The following is a 20467-nucleotide window of genomic DNA, read 5'->3' as shown; positions in this document are numbered from 1 at the left end:
AAAAAATTAATTTTCAAACTTATACAATAAGTCTTTTTCAAGGAACAGTAATGAGTTAACAACTATCTAACTTACTGCAGTAATGGAAGATCATTAATCCTTAAAACTTGATACAAACCATTCCTACATGTGTCCCAAACTTTTCCTGATTGCTTATAAAACCTTTGTCTTTATAGAGGCAGTGTTGGTTCAAACAGTGTTGCTACAATCTTAGATGCATATATGGGCTTATTATAACACTTGCCTGTACCTTTTTCTTTGTTGCTTGAATTTTTCATTGAATATGCATTATTTCACAAGAATAGTGGGGGAAAAAGGCATCCATATAAGCAATAAAAAGGTTGAAGTCCCAGAATGACAAATTCTTTTTTGCTTTCAGATTATTTGGTTTAAGGAGTGCAGTAACTTAGAAGTTTCCATCTGGTCAGATATGTGTATTGTAGTTGGCTATTAATGAGTCTGCCTCGGGGTCACTGTTCTTCACTGTGGAGAGAATAGACAAATTATTTACTCTACTGGAATCTGCAAACCTGACCTCCTTTGTCTCCTTTAAGCTAGCACATACAGTGGATCCCATATCTGTCATTTTAGAGATCAAAAGAACATAAGGTGGCAAAAGTAAACTTTATTCTTGACATTGCCAGCTTCTGTATGTTTTTCAGTTGTCTTCTTTTAAAGGAAGCATTGGCAAGCTGTGTCATTTAGTGTTGGTCTTTAAGTCTGGAAATAAAGAGATGATTATGTGTGCACTTTAAAACATCTTTTTGGACTCATGCATGTATTGTTGCTTTCTACATGTCAAAATATAAAACAGCACAAATACTGCCTCCGTAATTTATGTAAAGGGAACTATCGAAAGGTTTACTAGATGTTTGCTGACTTGGCAAGGATTGAAATGTGTTTAACGTGTATTCTGTGTGAGATGTTTTCTCATTGAATTATCAGCAGTAAGGTAGCTCATGTAGATGTTATTTCTTCTGTAGGAAAATTTCCTAGATATATGTAACATATGTGCAGTGTTTGGCAGCTTTGTGGCTCCTGAGGCAGTCGTATATTCAAAACGTGCAAACTCATTTGTTGGTGGGCAGATCTTCAATTCAAAAAGTGACTCATCAGGCTTTGGTTTCTTGTTTATGATTTGCACTGTTTTTCTTTGAAATATACACTTAACAATATTTTAGCAAGAATGCACGAATGGTATGTTTTGATCATACATTGTTCAAAATCCTCTCGTTTTGGAATTTATGGCTCTCATTGTGGTTCAGTTGAGCCCAAGAACTTTTGAAATATCTTTGTAGCCCTTCCCAGTTTGATGGATATCTAACTGTTTTTCTGATTCCTTCAGGAACTTCGTAGGACCGTGACATTATATTCTTGTTGAATCTTTGTGCTGCCAAGATGACTGAGATGGTGAGGTTCAAAATGTGTGAGGTTTATGCTGAGCACAGCTGGCTGTAATCAAGCTTTGCTTTTGTACAATCAGCTGGCTGTAATTATCTGTTTAATTGGGTTGATTTAACTAGGGGACAATTACTTTTCACATGTTCATTAAATAAATGAAATACGTCTAAGAAATGTGTTATTGTTCACCCATGTACCCTTTATCCAGTATTACATTTTGCTTGAAGACCTGAAAACACTGTGTCAAAAATTTGGAGTAATGCTTGGGTGAGAGTTGAATTTCGTTTTCCTTTTGTTTTTTTATTGTTTTTCTCCTTTGTATTTAAATGGTTGTATCTGTTAAGTTGTTATTGTCTGTCTTATTGAGTAGCATGTCATTGTTAAGTTCTGGTTTTTGAAATAAAAGTAATAGAGAAAAATAAGAAAGAGGCAAATACTTATTCATAGTAATTGTTCATTAGTTTAAAAATAAAAAGATGGTCACTTACGGTACATTTCATAAGTGACCCAAATGTCTAAGAATGTGATTGTAGTGTAGATTTTATTTGCCAACTCTAAAGTTTACTTCAATTATAACTAAAAACCTCAGAATGTACAGTAATACTTGTTTTCATATAAAATTTGTGTAGACAATGTTAATTCATTTCAGTTATTGACACTTTACCTTGGGTTAGCAATGGGCTGTTATCAGGGTTTACTAGTTTTCCTGTATTGCATGTTAGGTGATTGGGTGAGCTGAAATTGATCCTTTATAAGTAATAGTGTGTGTGTGTATTTGAGCACACATTAGCACTTTTTCCTGTGGTGATGGGCCCTGTCCCACTTAAATTGGATTAAGTAGGTATGCATGTATTGTTTGTTATTGTGCTACAGATTAATTACCATCATGTAACTCGGCATGCCATCAGCTGAGTTTACAATGTTTAGGCATCCACTTACAGAATAAGTATGTTTTTTAGAACACTTCACAAGTGAGAATGTGATACTGAAAACGGGGGAAAAACTAAAACAAATGAGAAAATTAAATACCAGATGGATGTAAACAGAAATGTTCCTCTTCTTTTTTTAAATAAAATATTTGTTTTAGTTCGATCTGTAGAAAATAGCAGGCATACTTGATGAGGCTTTCAGCTAATGTATGAAACAAAATGCTGTAAATAGATGCCAGAGATTGGTTTAAAATGTGTTCAGGTAAATGGAAGTTTTTTTTTGTTTTTTTTTTTTTGTATGCAAGTGCTTCATGTCCATATAAATCTCCCACAAATAGTGCAACACAGTTTCAGTGTTAGCCAGAGAGGCCTGGCATTATTCAAGGAGATATGCATGGTGGTGAAACAAAATAGTGATTTTTCCTTAATGTTGAATGTGCTGTAGTTATGTGCGACACATATGTAACTAGCATAGGTATTTGGCAGTGTAATAAAAAAAAAAAGTTAAAGATCACTTAGATCCTTCTTGCAGTTGGATAAAGTTTTTCTTGCTAGTAATTAATACATCAACACTGGTTTGGATTTTACAAATTCAGACTGCTGTGGGAGAAAGAAAAAGCAAAGCAAAAAACGATTTAGATTGACAAAGCTTCATTGACTTTTGTGGGTTAAATGTGTAGTTAGTTATGAAGAATGAAAGGAATATATTTAAATGTAGAAAGTTGAAATTATTTATAAATCTTTAGCTCTATACTTTCAGCAAAGAGAATGGTGACATTTATCTGTTAAAACAGGATAAGAGTCTGATAATTTTTCAATATGTATGCATTGAGTTTTATGTGAATTTCAGTAGTCTTTCCTCATTTCAATGTCAAAGTTTTTTTGTAAAGTGCCAGGAAGGAAGAAAATAAATAGATGCATTACAGAATGAAGCAGAAGGCTTCAAATGGATATTTAATCATTATTAGCATCTTTGCAAGGAAAATAGCTCATTTAAACTGTTGTGTTTACAATTAAGGGTGTAAATACTTCTAATTGATTTGCTTTGCCTATTCCATTTGATATATCATTATTCACCATATTTCATGATCTGCACTCATTTCTAATGAATAGAGCCATTAGGACAGGCATGCCTAAACAAAATTGACGGTTAACATTAGGTGCCAGATGCATTTTAGTGAAATGTGCCGAGCTGTAGAGACCCGTTTAAATAAATTAGCACCTGTACATTAGTTGCACTTGCTGGTAATTTATAAGCGAGTCAGTAGATATGACATTTGTGTAAGTCATTGATCAAGTAAACAGCTGCATTCCACTGCCCAGCTGGGAAACCTAATTAATAAAGACAACAAACATGACCCACTGCTTTTCCCGAGTCAATATCAGTCACTTCTCATTCTGCAATGACGACTTAGGGAGCAATAAATAGTTTTATGAAGTTTGAAAAAAAGGTATTAAAAGTTTAGCTTGCATTTATAAGAAAAGCTATTCCCTGTACCCGTGTAGAGATGAGAGCAAATTAATATTAGACCATACATTTTTTAGGTGAATAAACTCACCATTATCTTTTTTTAACAAGTACCTTTTTTGATTTGTTATTAACAGATCACTGGACATATTGAATATTTGTTTATTTACTGGTTTAAGTAGATAGTGGATTACTCAGGATAACCCAATTTCCTTAATAAGACTCTTCCTAAGTTAAGTCCTGTTTGGTTCTTCTCTGCTGTATGTACAGTGTGATGCAAAAGTTTGGGTAACCTTGTTAATAGTCATTATTTTCCTGTATAAATCGTTGGTTGTTACGATAAAAAATGTCAGTTAAATATATCATATAGGAGACACACACAGTGATATTTGAGAAGTGAAATGAAGTTTATTGGATTCACAGAAAGTGTGCAATAATTGTTCAAACAAAATCAGGCAGGTGCATAAATTTGGGCACCGTTGTCATTTTATTGATTCCAAAACTTTTAGAACTAATTATTGAAACTCAAATTGGTTTGGTAAGCTCAGTGACCCCTGACCTACATACACAGGTGAATCCTATAATGAGAAAGAGTATTTAAGGGGGTCAATTTTAAGTTTCCCTCCTCCTTTAATTTTCTCTGAAGAGTAGCAACATGGGGGTCACAAAACAACTCTCAAATGACCTGAAGACAAAGATTGTTCACCATCATGGTTTAGGGGAAGGATACAGAAAGCTGTCCCAGAGATTTAAGCTGTCTGTTTTCACAGTTAGGAACATATTGAGGAAATGGAAGACCACAGGCTCAGTTCAAGTTAAGGCTCGAAGTGGCAGACCAAGAAAGATGTCGGATAGACAGAAGTGACGAATGGTGAGAACAGTCAGAGTCAACCCACAGACCAGCACCAAAGACCTACAACATCATTTGCAGCAGATGGAGTCACTGTGCATCGTTCAACCATTCGGCGCACTTTACACAAGGAGATGCTGTATGCGAGAGTGATGCAGAGGAAGCCTTTTCTCAGCCCATAGCACAAACAGAGCCGCTTAAGGTATGCTCAAGCACATTTAGACAAGCCAGCTTCATTTTGGAATTATGTGCTGTGGACTGATTAAACTAAAATTGAGTTATTTGGACATAACAAGGGGCGTTATGCATGGAGGAAAAAGAACACAGCATTCCAAGAAAAACACCTGCTACCTACAGTAAAATATGGTGGTGGTTCCATCATGCTGTGTGGCCAGTGCAGGGACTGGGAATCTTGTCAAAGTTGAGGGACGCATGGATTCCACTCAGTATCAGCAGATTCTGGAGACCAATGTCCAGGAATCAGTGACAAAGCTTAAGCTGCGCCGGGCTGGATCTTTCAACAAGACAACGACCCGAAACACTGCTCAAAATCCACTAAGGCATTCATGCAGAGGAACAAGTACAACGTTCTGGAGTGGCCATCTCACTCCTGAGACCTGAATATAATTGAAAATCTGTGGTGTGAGTTAAAGAGAGCTGTCCATGCTTGGAAGCCATCAAACCTGAATGAACTAGAGATGTTTTGTAAAGAGGAATGGTCCAAAATACCTTCAACCACAATCCAGACTCTCATTGGAACCTACAGGAAGCGTTTAGAGGCTGTAATTTCTGCAAAAGGCGGATCTACTAAATATTGATTTCATTTCTTTTTTGTGGTGCCCAAATTTATGCACCTGCCTGATTTTTTTTGAACAATAATTGCACACTTTCTGTAAATCCAATAAACTTCATTTCACTTCTCAAATATCACTGTGTGTGTCTCCTATATGATATATTTAACTGACATTTTTTATCGTAACAACCAACGATTTATACAGGAAAATAATGACTATTAACAAGGTTGCCCAAACTTTTGCATCCCACTGTACTTGTATGTTACTAGGATTTCAATTTCTTTCCCAAACAAAGACATTGACTGAAGTATTAGTTTAGTTGGATGCCTCACTGTCAGCCACTTCTTACATAAGGATATAAATTGTTTAGAAATAATATTTTGTTGTAAAAAGAAGGATGTCTGATTTTTGAAAGGGGCTCTATACTAAACACTTGTTTTATAAATAAGGTCCTGCTCTCTAATTTTAATTCTTTTATTGTGGGTGTTCTTGAGAAAGCAGTTTTTGATATAAGAAATGTAATTTTCTAGGAGTTGTTTATAGATTTAGCTAGACTTTAACACCTTTAGGATTTATTCTTTTTTATAATTTGAAAACCTAAAGTATTAATAGTTAAATGATCAACAGCATTATCTGCATTAATGATAATACTTATCTGTAATGATACACCACAAGTATTTTATTTTTTTAAGTATGTATGCATTAGGCATTCATATCTTAAGTGTTGTATTGCAGAGTTTATCAATACCATTTCTGAAAAAGATGGTAAAATTCATTCTTATGTTTTTTGTATGTAAAAATGTATTTGTGATTTTTTTAAAATATATATTTATAATAAATAATAATAATGATTTGTTAAATCTCTTTAAGAGCTTGTTGACATTATTCAGTAGAACATTTATTTTTTATTGAACATCATATACTTAATTGATAGTATTTTCATTTGGATTGGGGTTTTCTTGTTGTTATTGTTTAGCAAGGCATTATTTCCATTATATATCCTATTATTAAAGCAGGAAAAAGGACTACTTTTTGGTGGTCATATCAGTATTATAAATCCAGTAAATATGAACAGTACCCTGCAACAAGAAAAAATGTACATTTTGCTAGATGAAAAGTTAGTAGTAACATTTTACCATAAGTGCTTAAAGATTACTTGGAAAAAAGACCAGCAAATGACCAATTGTAAAAATGGTCCCTTCCTTACATTAGCAGATAATTTAAACCTTTCAGACAGTGCTGATTGGTGCTATCCACAGTTTAAGAAAACCTGCAGTACATAGCATTCAACTACCTGCAACCATTCTCTTCTTTGTTTACTATTCTCCATATGTGGTAATGGCATTAAAAAAGAAAATGAAAAGAAAGCATATTGATTAGATCAGTTTGCACCTGCAGCAGTGTAGATCTATTTAGCATCCATTGTCATATCTACTTACACCAGTTTCTAGTCCCTGGCCAATATAAAGAATCTCTAATTGTTGACCTTAGGTTATCCAGAATTGCACGTGTTTTTTTTTTTGCTACATTCACTGATTTATTTTTTAATTATTTGAAATCATGTGGTTTCCTAAATGTAGAGTAATCCCAATATTCTTATTAAACTGAAAGGTCTATTGATAATGTTTTTAATTTATCACTATCATACATCTCCACATACCTAAAACACTGCTCATTTATCAGAATCCTATTTTTCTATAAAATACTCCTTAAGCTAGAGGACATAAACATAAATCCTGTTAAATGTCATTGTGTACTGCATTTTCTGAAGAGCACATACAGGATGGTCAAAATTAACAACATATTTTCTAATGCATAGGATGGGTGGTTTCCATGACAAAGTTGTATCCTAAGTCTTTTTAATTTTCTAGCACATTTCTCTTAATGCGACCCAACAACCCAACAAGGATTTTACTTTTTCAAGCAACTACAAGCAACTGGGTCAAGAAACAGTTGGTGTATCAGTTTTCTGCAGCTATCATTCAGTGTACATTGTAGGGCTGGGGGATGTAGCTTAAAATTATATATCGATAATTTTAGGTCATGTGGCAATTAGCTGATATAAACTCAGCAATTAAAGAAACGTCCTCTGACTTTCAACTGTTTTTACTTTCAGTAAACTTAATGTGTAAATATTTGTATGAACACTAAAAGAGTCAACACCATAAGACATAAACTAAAAATGTTTCACAATGTGTCCCTGAATGAAGGGAGGCTCAAATTCAAAAGTACCAGTCAGTATCTGGTGTGGCCACCAGCTGCTTGAAGTACTGCAGTGCATCTCCTCCTCATGGACTGGACCAGATTTGTCAGTTCTTGCTGTGAGATGTTACCCCACTCTTCCACCAAGGCACCTGCAAGTTCCTGGACATTTCTGGGGGGAATGGCCCTAGCCCTCACCCTGCGATCCAACAGGTCCCAGACTTGCTCAATAGGATTGAGATCTGGGCTCTTCGCTGGCCATGGCAGAACACTGACATTGCTGTCATGCAGAAACTCATGCACAGAATGAGCAGTATGGCTTGTGGCATTGTCCTGCTGGAGGATCATGTCCGGATGAGCATGCATAAAGGGTACCACATGAGGGAGGAGGATGTCTTCCCTGTACCGCAAGGCATTGAGATTGCCTGCAGTGACAACAAGCTCAGTCCGATGGTGATGTGATATACCGCCCCAGACCATGACGGACCCCCCACCTCCAAATCGATCCCGGTACAGGCCTCGGTGTAACGCTCATTCCTTCGACGATAAACACGAATCCGTCCATCACCCCTGGTGAGACAAAACCGTGACTCATCAGTGAAGAGCACTTTTTGCCACTCCTGTCTGGTCCAGCGAAGGTGGGTTTGTGCCCATAGGTGGCGTTGTTGCTGGTGATGTCTGGTAAGGACCTGCCTTACAACAGGCCTACAAGCCCTCAGTCCAGCCTCTCTCAGCCTATTGCGGACAGTCTGAGCACTGATGGAGGGATTGTGTGTTCCTGGTGTGACTCGGGCAGTTGTTGTGGCCATCCTGTACCTGTCACGCAGGTGTGATATTCGGATGTACCGATCCTGTGCAGGTGTTATTACACGTGGTCTTCCACTGCGAGGATGATCAGCTGTCCTTCCTGTCTCCCTGTAGCGCTGTCTTAGGCGTCTCACAGTGCGGACATGCCAATTTATGCCCTAGCCACATCAGCAGTCCTCATGCCTCCCTGCAGCATGCCTAATGCACGTTAACGCAGATGAGCAGGGACCCTGGGCATCTTTCTTTGGGTGTTTTTCACAGTCGGTAGACAAGTCTCTTTAGTGTCCTGTGTTTTTAGAACTGTGACCTTAAATGCCTACTTTCTGTAAGCTGTTAAGGCCTTAACGACCAATCCACAGGTGCATGTTAATTAATTGATTATGGTTAATTGAACATGCGTGGAAAACATTGTTTAAACCCTTTACAATGAAGATCTGTAAAGTTATTTGGATTTTTAAAACATTATTGTTGAAATACACAGTCCTGAAAAAGGAACGTTTCTTTTTTTGCTGAGTTTAGGATTTATATATCAATATTTTGTTTTATCTAAAATACTGTGGTGTAAGTTTCATTTATATTCAGGATCCTGTCAGAATGAACAGTGCTTCTATTTATCACATCAATATTTATTTTCTAAATGAGAAACATAGAAAGTGCTTTGCTTCAGTGCATTGTATCTCTGTTAAACTTAACATAAAATCACAGCAGATATAAAAATAGACTCAATTCCTTACTCATTTCTAAAGACAAAAAAGTCTGGCAATATATAATCTACTGAAAATGGAAAAACATTTCAAAACTTCAGCAAATGACTTATAGAATAAATCCATCAATTAATGTATTAATGTCTATATTTGACTCTGAGAATTTTCACTGCTGTTTCCCTCTTGAATGGTTTTAGGTTAACTTTTTAATAAAATGAATTACCAGGACTCCATAACTGAAAACAGAATGGATAACAAATTGACTCAATATCAATATGGTCAGTGCCACAGTCTCCAACCCATATAACATAGCTGGTCTCACTACCATCCCGTGGACCTTCCCTTACACTCTTGCTGATACCCGTCTGTCACAAATCTTCTCCAACCATTCCACCATGCCTGCACTATCTTTTTTACCTCTCTTCCACAATCCCTATTACTCTGTACTGTTGATCCCAAGTATTTAAACTCATCTACCTTCACCAACTCTACTCTCTGCATCCTCACCATTCCACTGACCTTCCTGTGATTTACACACGTGTATTCTGTCTTGTTCCAACTGACCTTCATTCCTTTTCTCTTTAGAGTATGTCTCCACCTCTCCAGGGTCTCCTTAACCCGCTCCCTATTCTCGCAATTGATCACAGTGTCATCAGCAAACATCATAGTCCACAACGACTCCTGTCTAATCTTGTCTGTCAACCTGTCCTTAGCCATTGCAAATAAGAAAGGGCTCAGAGACGATCCCTGATGTAATCCCACCTCCACGTTGAATGTATCTGTCACTTCTACCGCAGACCTCACCACTGTCACACTTCCCTTGTACATATTTTGTACAACTCTTACATACTTCCACTCCCGACTTCCTTATACAATAAATACCACAACTCCTCTCGAGGCACCATGTCATATGTTTTCTCCAGGTCCACAAAGACACAGTGCAACTCCTTCTAGCCTTCTCTATACTTCTCCAGCAACACCCTCAGAGCAAACATCACATCTGTGGTGCACTTTCCTGGCATGAAATCATACTGCTCCTCACTAATCATCACCTCTCTTCTTAACCTAGCTTCAACTACTCTTTCCCATAACTCCATGCTGTGTCTCATCAATGTTATCCGCCTGTACTTACTACAGCTCTGCACATCCTCCTTGTTCTTAAAAATCGGTGCAGGTACAGTACTTCTAAACTCCTCAGGCATCCTCTCAATTTCTAAGATTCCATTAAATCATCTAGTTGAAAACTCCACTGCCATCTCTCCTAAACATCTCCATGCTTACAGAGGTATGTCATCTGGACCAACGGCCTTTCCATTTTTCATCCTCAACATGGCTGTCCTTAATTCCTCCTTGCTAATCCATTGCACTTTCTTATTCACTATCACCACATCATTCAACCTTCTCTCTCTCACATTCTCTTCATTCATCAGCCTTTCAAAATGCTCTTTCCTTCTGCTCAACACACCCCCCTCGCTTGTTAGTATGTTTCCATTGTCAGAAGAATGGACAGGAGACATAAAAAGGTTTGGGACAGCCACCCATATATTATGCCCTACCTGCAAAAAGGGTTGGATTTTGTAGAGTTGTGTCTGGTTCAAAGTCCAAAACAGAATTGATGACATGTGGCAAAGATGGCGGCTTTAAAGGTCTGGGCAGGAAGTGACATAATCACGGAGCAGCAGAACCAGAAGTGACTTCATTATAGTTGCTGGGAGCCGAAAGTGACATCATCTGGATAGGAAATGGCATCCTCATGGGCTCTGGAACCCTCTGGAATTTCTTGTAAATGATCTGCAGAGGACTGAGAGAAAAAGTCAGTGCACCTTGCCTCCCTTGGTCAGACATGGAATTGTCACTAATTCAAGCCCTTTAGCTGCCCCCCCATGCGCATGTGTGTGACACCATCTTTATTTTTTATCACCCTAACTTGCAGGACATCTTTCCCAGCTCAGTACCTCTGTCTAGCCAATCAGTACAGGTCCTTTTTTCCCCCTTAGTGTCCAGCCACATACAATTCGCTATGCGCCTTTTCTTTTCTCCCTTCACCTTACGCCTTATCTCCTTGTACTCTTGTCTACTTGTTGCATCTCTCTGACAATCCTACATCATCTTCGCCAGCCTCTTCCTCTGCATACACTCTGTACTTCCCCATTCAGCCACCAAATTTCATTTTCCTCCTTCCTCTGTTCAGATGTCACACTAAGCACCCATCTTACTGTCACCTTTACCACTTCAGCTGTAGCTGCGCAGCTGTCTGGTATCTCTTCACTGCCACCCAGTGCCTGTCTTACCTCTTCCCAGAACTCAACTTTGCCATCTTCCTTATTCAGCTTCCACCATTTGATCCTTGGCTCTGCCCTCACTCTCCGTCTTCTCTTGATCTCCAGCGTCATCCCACAGACCACCATCCTATGCTGCCTAACTGCTCTTTCCTCTTCCTCTACTTTGCAATCTTCAATCTTCTTCAGATTGACTCGTCTGCATAGGTTGTAATCTACCTGTGTGCATCTTCCTCCATTCTTGTACATCACCCAAAGTTCCTCCCTCTTCTTAAAATATGTATTCACCACAGCCATGTCTGTCCTTTTTGCAGATTCCACTATCATCTCCTTGACACCATGCCTACCCATCACCTCCTCATCTTCTCTTTTGACTTCACCAGCATGTCCAGTGAAATCTACTTAAGTCATCACTCTCCGTCTCTTGGGTGCACTGTCCATCACTTCATCCATCTCACTCCAGAAATCTTCTTTCTCATCCATTGCACACCCAACTTGCGGGGCATATGGACTAATAACATTTGCAGCTTCATAATCATCACTCTTTCTGACACTCTCTTCACCTCCAAAAATATATATAGTGCGTGTGTCAATTGAAAGAGGTAATGATGCCACCTTAATTGCAAGTGTTTAGCACAAGGAATATTGTGCAGACAAAATATTACAATTTTCTAACAATCGCCCCTCATCGTATCCATGGAATTGTGTTAAGACTCTGTTCAGAAGGATTCACACCTACTGTAATGCAAAGAATGAAAGACATTTTTTCCATCTGTTTGCATCAAACAGCTACCCCAAGGCGTTTATCAAACTGTGCTTACACAGGAGGCACCACAGACCTCAGCAAACAATCGACTCTAACCTGATACCACCCCCTACTTGGGACACCATTCCCTATCACAGTGATGTATCAGAATGTACAGTGTACATCCTTTCCAAATCATCAAAATAGCCCAAACACCTGCAAATACTCTGTGGACTATTATTTTTTTAATGCCAAAAGCATAAAAGTGAGAAATGGAATGTAGTATAAATAAACTAGAAATGGTTCCTTGAAAGTTGTGATACCTTTCCAAAAACAGTTATCAATTCATTTTAAGTCTGAAGTTTCAGTATTTCCTGCATTAGATGTTTAAGAAATTTAAAGACTCCACCTACAAAATACATTAATAAACATAACAGTTTAAATTTAGCAGGTTTTAATTCAATGTGATTTTCTTGTTTTATAACTTAAAGATATTTTAAACTTGTATATTATTGTGCATTTTTGAGTAAGAGTTGAGAAATCAGAATTTTAAATACAGTGCTTTAATCATTCATAATATAAAATTTCCATTATACTTCCATACTAATCTTGTGTCAGTTAAAATACAGGATAATCTTATGAGTCTTAATTTAAAACAAAAACAGCAAAAAAAACCTCATTGTCTGCATTTAATAGCACTTCATTTATGTGGAACAGAGTGCCAGACGGCTCCCTGCATTTGACCTCCACAAGACTTTGCAATTCAAATTTGCCTGTTCAGTTCATGTCTCTTGTCTGGAACCTATCAGCCTGCAGTCCACACAGCAGCACAACCGTGTAGCTCATCACGACTTTTAAAGATAGGCTGTCAGCTTTGTTAAAATGTTCCTAGAATAAACATCCATAAAGAATGCCTACAATCCAAGAAGACTAACCAGTCCCTGTGGATTAGTCACAAAGCATAAAAGAGGACAAACCAATATTGTTGCTTACCTTCCTACTCCGTGGCTTTAAAATTCTAAGGACCTACCTCATTTTTTCCTTAATCCATGTCAGCAAGTGTTGAGAAAAAATAATGAATGTAAAGATTTTCTTCTAAAATGCCATGCTTTCTTTTAGAGTTACTTACAGTAGCAGTAGTTTATGAACAATTCAGTTATTTTTGTATAGCACTCTATAGTGCAGGTACAGACTCATTAACAAGTTCACAGGTAAATGCAATTACATAGTGAACACACAGACTCCTCTTCATTACTGGGGATGTATAAAATGTTCCTCCTTTTCTGAGCTGTGTGATTCACAGCATATTCCATCTTCAGTTGGTGCATGGCAGAAACTAGTTCTGAAGTTGGCTATTTTTAGTGTTAAAAGTATTGTGTGTATGCACTTGCCAGAAAAATATACTACTACTAGGTGATTAAGATTCTTGTCTGAAACTGATATGCAGCTTACCCACAGTAAAGAAACTTGTTAAGTATTAAAACAAAAAATAAAAAAAGAGGTTGAACAGTCTTTCATAATGCTGTTAGAATATACTGCTTTACTGTTTTCTGAATTTACTTTGTGTTTAGAAGTACACATTTAAAATAGTAGGAGTCTTTTACCGTACATTAATAATTAGGAGGGGTTCACAATAAATGTGATATTTTTAATTTTAGTTTAGCAGTTGATGGTCTGTCTTCACATGCTTTATCTGCTTCTTTGACACAGTTTTGAACACTAAGAAATACACAATGTATTTTAACATAGTGTTTGCTATTTTATGTACCTTAATAGTTAAATATGTGATGCCACAATAAACACTGTCACATTCGAAGTAGTAACAGTATTATTCTTGATCCCATGGGGCCTGCCATATTGCAACCCTCAATGTGAACAGGTGCTCTGTTTATGTGTTCCAGAATGTTGCCCTTTTATATTTACTTTGTTAAAGTAGTAGAGATTATGAATCAGTGTAGGGCACTGTATTTATATACAGGTAAATATGACAGCTGCATCTTCTTAAGGGCTAAGTTTTTATGAAAGGTGAATATATCTGTTACAGTATATATTTGTGCACAAGTGCTTTGGCCATGTTCTGAGACACTGTTATAAATATATACAATATGTATATTTTTCTCTGCAGAGAGCCATTGCTTACCTTTTCCCTTCTGGACTGTTTGAAAAGAAAGCAAGACCTCTAATGAAGGTACTGTTCTTTTGTCTGAATCATTACTTTTCAATGTTTTAGTATTACTGTACATAAAACTAGTATTTTCTGATTTTTTTTTTATATATAGCATCCTGATGAAATATTTCCAAAGCAACGAGGTAAGATAGACTTTTTTGTAAGCATTTATCTAAATCTAGGGTTCAATGTCATTAGAAGGAAACCATTTAGTTTTCGATTTTGAAAGAAATGTACAGATTCTTCAGAAGAAATAGACATGCTGCAAAAGTGTGATATCTTTGTGAATGGAATAGTGTTACATTTCTTAGAAACTGTGCAAAAAATCAGAAACTTTAATATAGCACTCATGGATTGAATTTTCAGACTGGAGCTGTGAGTGTAGGAATTTTGTTGTGCAATTTTATTTGTAACCTCTTATTGTTTTTTCGCTGGCTTCAAGAATGTGCACAGTAGAGAAAAATGAGAGGCACAGTGCACGCAAATTTGGGGACAAGCTAGTATCCAACTAGACAATTTACCGGTCTTTTTCATCCTACTGCTATAGGGTAATGTGCTCCCCATTTATTTTTTTCTCTTGTAATTATGCCCCAAAGTGTAGTGGAAGTCCTTTGGGCTTTAAGCCCGAGCATGCAAAGTCTGTGATATGGCTTAGTGAGAAAACAAATGTGTTTGATTAACTTTGTGCTGGAATGTTGGCTGCAGCCATCTGGTAGAGACATTGAAGTTGCTGATCTCATCGTTGATTGCAGGCTCAAGTTTAAACATTAACTTGCGTCTGCTATGTTCTCATATGCCAAGAGCCTTAAGAATATCAAGCAGTGCACAAAGCAGACGTCGCTGACATATTATTTCAAGCTAGTGTGTCCTTCACAATTTTCAAAGCCAATCTTCCAGCCATAAAGGACAGAGTGTCCTATGTGATGTCGAGACCTCACCAGTCTAAACGTCTAATGAAAGTAGTAAATAAGTGTTTTTAAGTGTTTTTTCTCATTGAGATGTTAGCTGAAATATTTTGCATGTTCCCAATTGCGTGTTGTGAACTGAATTTTATGGGTTATTTCATGGTTAGTGTGTTATAAAAATGCATATTTAAAAGAATTCTATGTTGAAAAGTGTATTTTGAGCAATCTAACAAAAGATTACAGTTTTTGGTGGTCGTGGGAACCTAACCCTCTATTTCTCATAGGTACAATGTATTAACATTAGTGTCTTCGACTTTCGTGTTGTTTTCTTGGAACGTAACCCACACAAAAGTTGAGGATTGACTGTATATCCCTTTATTTTGTAATGTTGTTCATGCACTGTTTGAGAGGTTATTAAGTTTGATATAACTTTACTGCTAGTGTAACAATTTGTTGATGCGCATTTATTATTGCTTGCATGTTAAACAAAATGCCATGGGACATAGGGAGTGTTCTGAAGCAGATTTGGCCATGTTCTCGTCATAGTTCATGGTACTAGATTTAATTGCATGGGCTACTTTTTAAATTGCTGAAAGACACTGCAATTGCACTTCTAACTCATTCCTTTTTTAGCTTAAGATATACCGTATATACTCGCCTATTAGTCGACCTCGCAGATAAATCGAGTGTATTGTTTAAGACGAAAATTATGAAATTTGTTATGACCCGCGTATAAGTCGAGGGTAAAGCTTGACAGCCTATCAAATTCTTTGAATTTCATAATTATACCCAATGTACCTGGCCCCAGACTTTCAACATTTTAATCTTTGAAGAATTTTAGTAAGCCAAAATTAAAACTCCAAAAACATTTTTATTCATTTACTTACAGTTAGAATATTTCAATTAAATTCATATTCAAATCCCTTGCATATAATAAAGTGGCCCTAAGTGTCTTCTTCAAATCCTTCAAAGTCTGACTCTTGTTGGGATCAGAGCTTAAAATAGCAGCCTTACATCCGAATTATACTGAATGTGGGATGTGGGTGGAGTTGTCTGGGTTTTGGGGGGTGGAGTTTTGGGATTGAGTGTTTGTTGACGGTGTAGTGGGGCTCTTGTGTTTTTGGTCTCTGTTAAGCTAAAACAGGCACCTTAAAAAGAAGGAGATAATAAAGTCAACCATTGAGCAGTCAAGCCTTGTGTGTCACTCCCTGCTGTAAATTAGGAGAATGGGAACTCAGGGACAGGGTTTTACCACAGAGAACATTGCTCTGGCCCTGGAGCGTCACACCACTGGACATGAAGAAGGAGAAGCTCCCCTGCGTCACCCCGACCACGGTCCGGAGACAGGCCGGAAAGATAACACTGGGGGCTCGTCCGGGATTATTCCTGCCAGCACTAGTGAGTGACACGAAGCTTGTAAAACTGAAAGAAAATTGGTGCATTCTCTCGTGGAGTGTGTAACTAGGAAACTGTGAATGGCGACAAAACTAGGGGTAGACGCTGATCTGGAAGCAGAGTTTTTCAAAGCCACCGCAATTAGCACCAACCCCTTTAGGACGTCGCCCACGCAAGAGGAAACTATGTCCCACCGTTTTCCACTAGTAAACTGGGAGAAAAGTGTCGAGGATGGGATTGTCGGATGCAAACGTGAGCGCCATTGTAACCCTTTCGTACAGACGGCGTGGACTGAACTCCGAGAACATGCGGACTCGGTCGCTATAAAGAAGAGAGATCCGGGCATGCTTGATGCTGAAATCGCCCAACTGTTTACCTCAGACACTGAGGATGAAGAATTTGATAGATTTGTGGAAGAGGATTGAACTGAAAAAGTGAGTGTATTGTTTTGTATTTTATGTTACAACTGAGCAATGTTGAGAGTTATTGTGAATAAGTTGAATAAAGTTTGACTTATCTGTTTTGTTTCGCTGAATGTGCTTTATAATCCGATGCGCCTTATGTATGAAAGTAGATCCATTCATTGATATTGCGCTTTAAAATCCGGTGCACCTTATGGTCCGAAATACTGTATGTTTCTGGTTACCGCAATCTACTGGCAGCTAATGGTATGTTTGTTATCCAAAACCTGCAAAAGCTAATGCTCAAATTCAAGTGCAGTATTTCACAGTTTAAAGAATTATTTAATGAAATCAGTGTTGCCCCGTGGATAAGTCGACTTTGTGTTTTTGAATGAATTTTAAGGCATAAATTATTCGACTTATACATGAGTATCTACGGTAATTCATTTTTTTCTTGGGCCAGTGTTAGGAAACACAATAGAAAAAGTTATTCATCTCCATCTAAGATCAGTATAGCATCAATCTTGAAGAGATAAGAAATTGTCTCTTTTTTATGTGCCTTTCACCCACCAGTTTTGGGGTTGCTTTCTTTTTCAGACGACTGTATCTACTATTCCACTGTAATATGTGTTTCTTTTTCATTTTAATTTGGTGTGTTTTCTTTAAAACTTTATAGAGGTTTTTGCCTTAGAGAAAAGGAAAACTGCTAGTTTTCAGAAATGTGCAGTTTAATCTTGCCCAATTTGTTGTGAATACTTTGACACGTTTTTACTGTAAATAAACAGATTCTGTAATACCAACATAAAAACATGTAAAATACAACATAAGGGTCAAACACAAAGAATCCTAATAAAAAATAAATAAATAAAAGGCTCTATTTTTTTTTTTCTCAAAGATATTTTCAAAGATAAAATAAAAAGGCATTAAACAAAATCCTAAAAACCTTAAAAGTGCTTTGTACTTACTGTAAAATGCTGCATCTCTGAATTCTGGGAAAAAGTTTATTTCCCCCGGAGAAGCCCCCTGTTTGTTGTATTGACAAATTAAAGGGGATAAATAAAACTGTTCAATCTTTATATACAAAATGTTTCAATTAAAATGCAATTAATTATTTTCTTTCTTGGCCCCCCGGTTTTAAAATTGGCAGGAAAATCAATTTGTATACAGTAGTTGCTGGTACATTATGGAAATCAGTTTCATTGTATTTTTACCTTTGGAGGTTTTACGGCCATGACCAGCTGCGAAGAGACCCCGGGGAAGACCCAGGCCTTTCTGGGTGAATTATATCTCCCAGATGTCCTGGGAACACCTTGGGATCCCACAGTATGAGCTGGCAAGTGTGCTAGGGAAAGGGATGTATGGACCTCACCACTTAGACTGCTGCATGCCATTTTTATGTATATTTATAAATAAGTGAATTAAAATGCTCAGTGTTATTTTTGAAGCTTTCAGGCATGGTTATATAGTATTTTCTTTTTCTTTTTATTTTTCTTTGTTGTGCCTTCTTCTGGAGCTGTGCTTTGGAAGTCAGTTTTTCCCCTGTCTTCAGTTTGGAAAATAAAAATTTGATCACTAAATTATCAAAAATGTATTATAAAAATTTAAAAATAGTGCCATGTGCCAACTTCTTATCATCTGTGCTCCCCATGATTTTATAATGAATCAGAAATGAATTTTCTTACCTGCAGGTGCTCAATAGAGCTTGGTTTGCTAGTATGTTATATGTGCAGATATAACTGCAATACCAAACTGCAATTTTTTGTTGCTTGTATCATTATTTGAAACTAGTTACAGTATGTGATTAAAAACTTCCCCCATAGCTATGTCTATAGTATGAAAATTTATGTACTCCCTGAAAAGATTTTTCATTTTTATTCCACAAATATTTCTTTGCTTTTTTTAGATGTTGCAAGCAAAAAAAGGTTATTTTTAAGTCATTTTCATACAGTTTCATAGCAAAAATATCACATTCCTGAACTTTTCGCTATCACCACTTTTTATGAGAAAGAAATCGTAAACAGCCCTAGTTTAATTTGTGAACTATAAAGTATGCACGTATCATAGTAATAGAACTTTTATATAGTATGGTGAAGTAAATTAAGCATGCTTATTATCGATAATTTTATGTTAGTTTATGCACTGTGTATGCTCATTATATAGTTTAAAGGTCATTATCTACCAGAGGCCCATTGAGTTAGGAGGTGGAATATGGGCAGAGCTTGACTGGCCGCAGCTTAGTGTGGTTTAATTGGTGACTTCAATATTTATTTGTTTGTTTGTTTGTATGTATATATTTATTTAATATAAAAAAAATCCTGGGATGAGACTTTTTCAGAGAGATAATTTCAAATCCCGCGAAACAAGACTTTGTGCAAAGAGATTTAATCAAGACAAAGTAGAATGTCATAAAGAGATTCAAAAACGTTGTCGCTATACACATGCAGAGCAGGTTAGAGATAATGAAAGTACTAAAATTCTAAAGTCTCAAAAAACTAATAGTAAAGACTACATTAGCTCAAACAAATGGAAATTATTACTAGGTGAAATAGCGGAACAGCGAAAAGAGATTGAATATTTCAACATAGGTCATATGACAGAAGTATGTAGTTATCTAATTCGTCTAATTTGTGTTGCCATCAGGGAAAATTAGTGTTTCTTCAATGAAAAGGCATTTCCACGAGAAATAAGATGTGTTATCTGGCGAAAGTGAAATCCACAAACATTACAGACAGAATATCCGAATCTACAATAATCTGTTAACGTTCGCATCATTCAATGCTCAAAATGTAGATTTACACGATTCAGGACCATATGTTATGAGAATCTGTGGTCCCGTAACAATTAAAGCTACTACACGTTTAATTTCAAAGAAACCACAATTCGGTCAGGTTTATATTTGTGATCACGGAGAAGCGATGCAACATACAATCGAAAGAGTTAAATAACTGGATGTATTAGAAATTCTACAGCCAATCCATATGTCCAAAAGTATCACACTTTATATGAAATTTATCTGAAAACATGGAGAAAGAAGTTTTCTTGGATTTCTTTATGAATCCGAAAGATCACTCTTGCATAAATAATAGAGCAACATGTGATGAATTGCCAGTGATAATAGTTTCGAAAGATGGAGATATCAAAGACTGATAATCGTGTTTATCCAAAAGCACAGCATGGACAGGACCCTCAATTTAGCCAGGAGTAAACTATGAAACAGTCACGGAGCAAAACCAATGCTGAAACTCTTATCTTGCTGGTTCTTCCATTCCATCTAACACTCTGTCTCTCCTACAGGTTATTGAACAAAATGTTCAATTTCTACAGAAGGATCATTCCACAGGAGACTTTCTTTCTAAAGCTCCCTTGATCCTTCCTCCTTATCTTCAGCTCATTTCACTAAACAGAGCCACATTCCTTGCC

The 20467-nt window shown here is 36.9% G+C and overlaps 1 protein-coding gene across 1 annotated transcript in view; it reads left to right on the top strand.

The window, feature by feature from the left end:
* mrps9 (mitochondrial ribosomal protein S9) overlaps positions 1 to 20467 on the top strand; it is a 107540-nt gene that overhangs the window by 11380 nt on the left and 75693 nt on the right. Inside the window, exons 3-4 of the mRNA XM_039743882.1 lie at positions 14305 to 14367; positions 14459 to 14489. Coding sequence (XP_039599816.1) covers positions 14305 to 14367; positions 14459 to 14489 — 94 coding nt within the window. The remainder of the gene's footprint in view (positions 1 to 14304; positions 14368 to 14458; positions 14490 to 20467) is intronic.

This window comes from Polypterus senegalus, chromosome 2 (genome assembly GCF_016835505.1).
Source record: "Polypterus senegalus isolate Bchr_013 chromosome 2, ASM1683550v1, whole genome shotgun sequence".
In the NCBI taxonomy this organism is placed as follows: Eukaryota; Metazoa; Chordata; class Cladistia; order Polypteriformes; family Polypteridae; genus Polypterus; species Polypterus senegalus.
The sequence above is the reverse complement of the archived record's forward strand: the minus strand, read 5'-3'. Positions and strand labels throughout refer to the sequence as shown.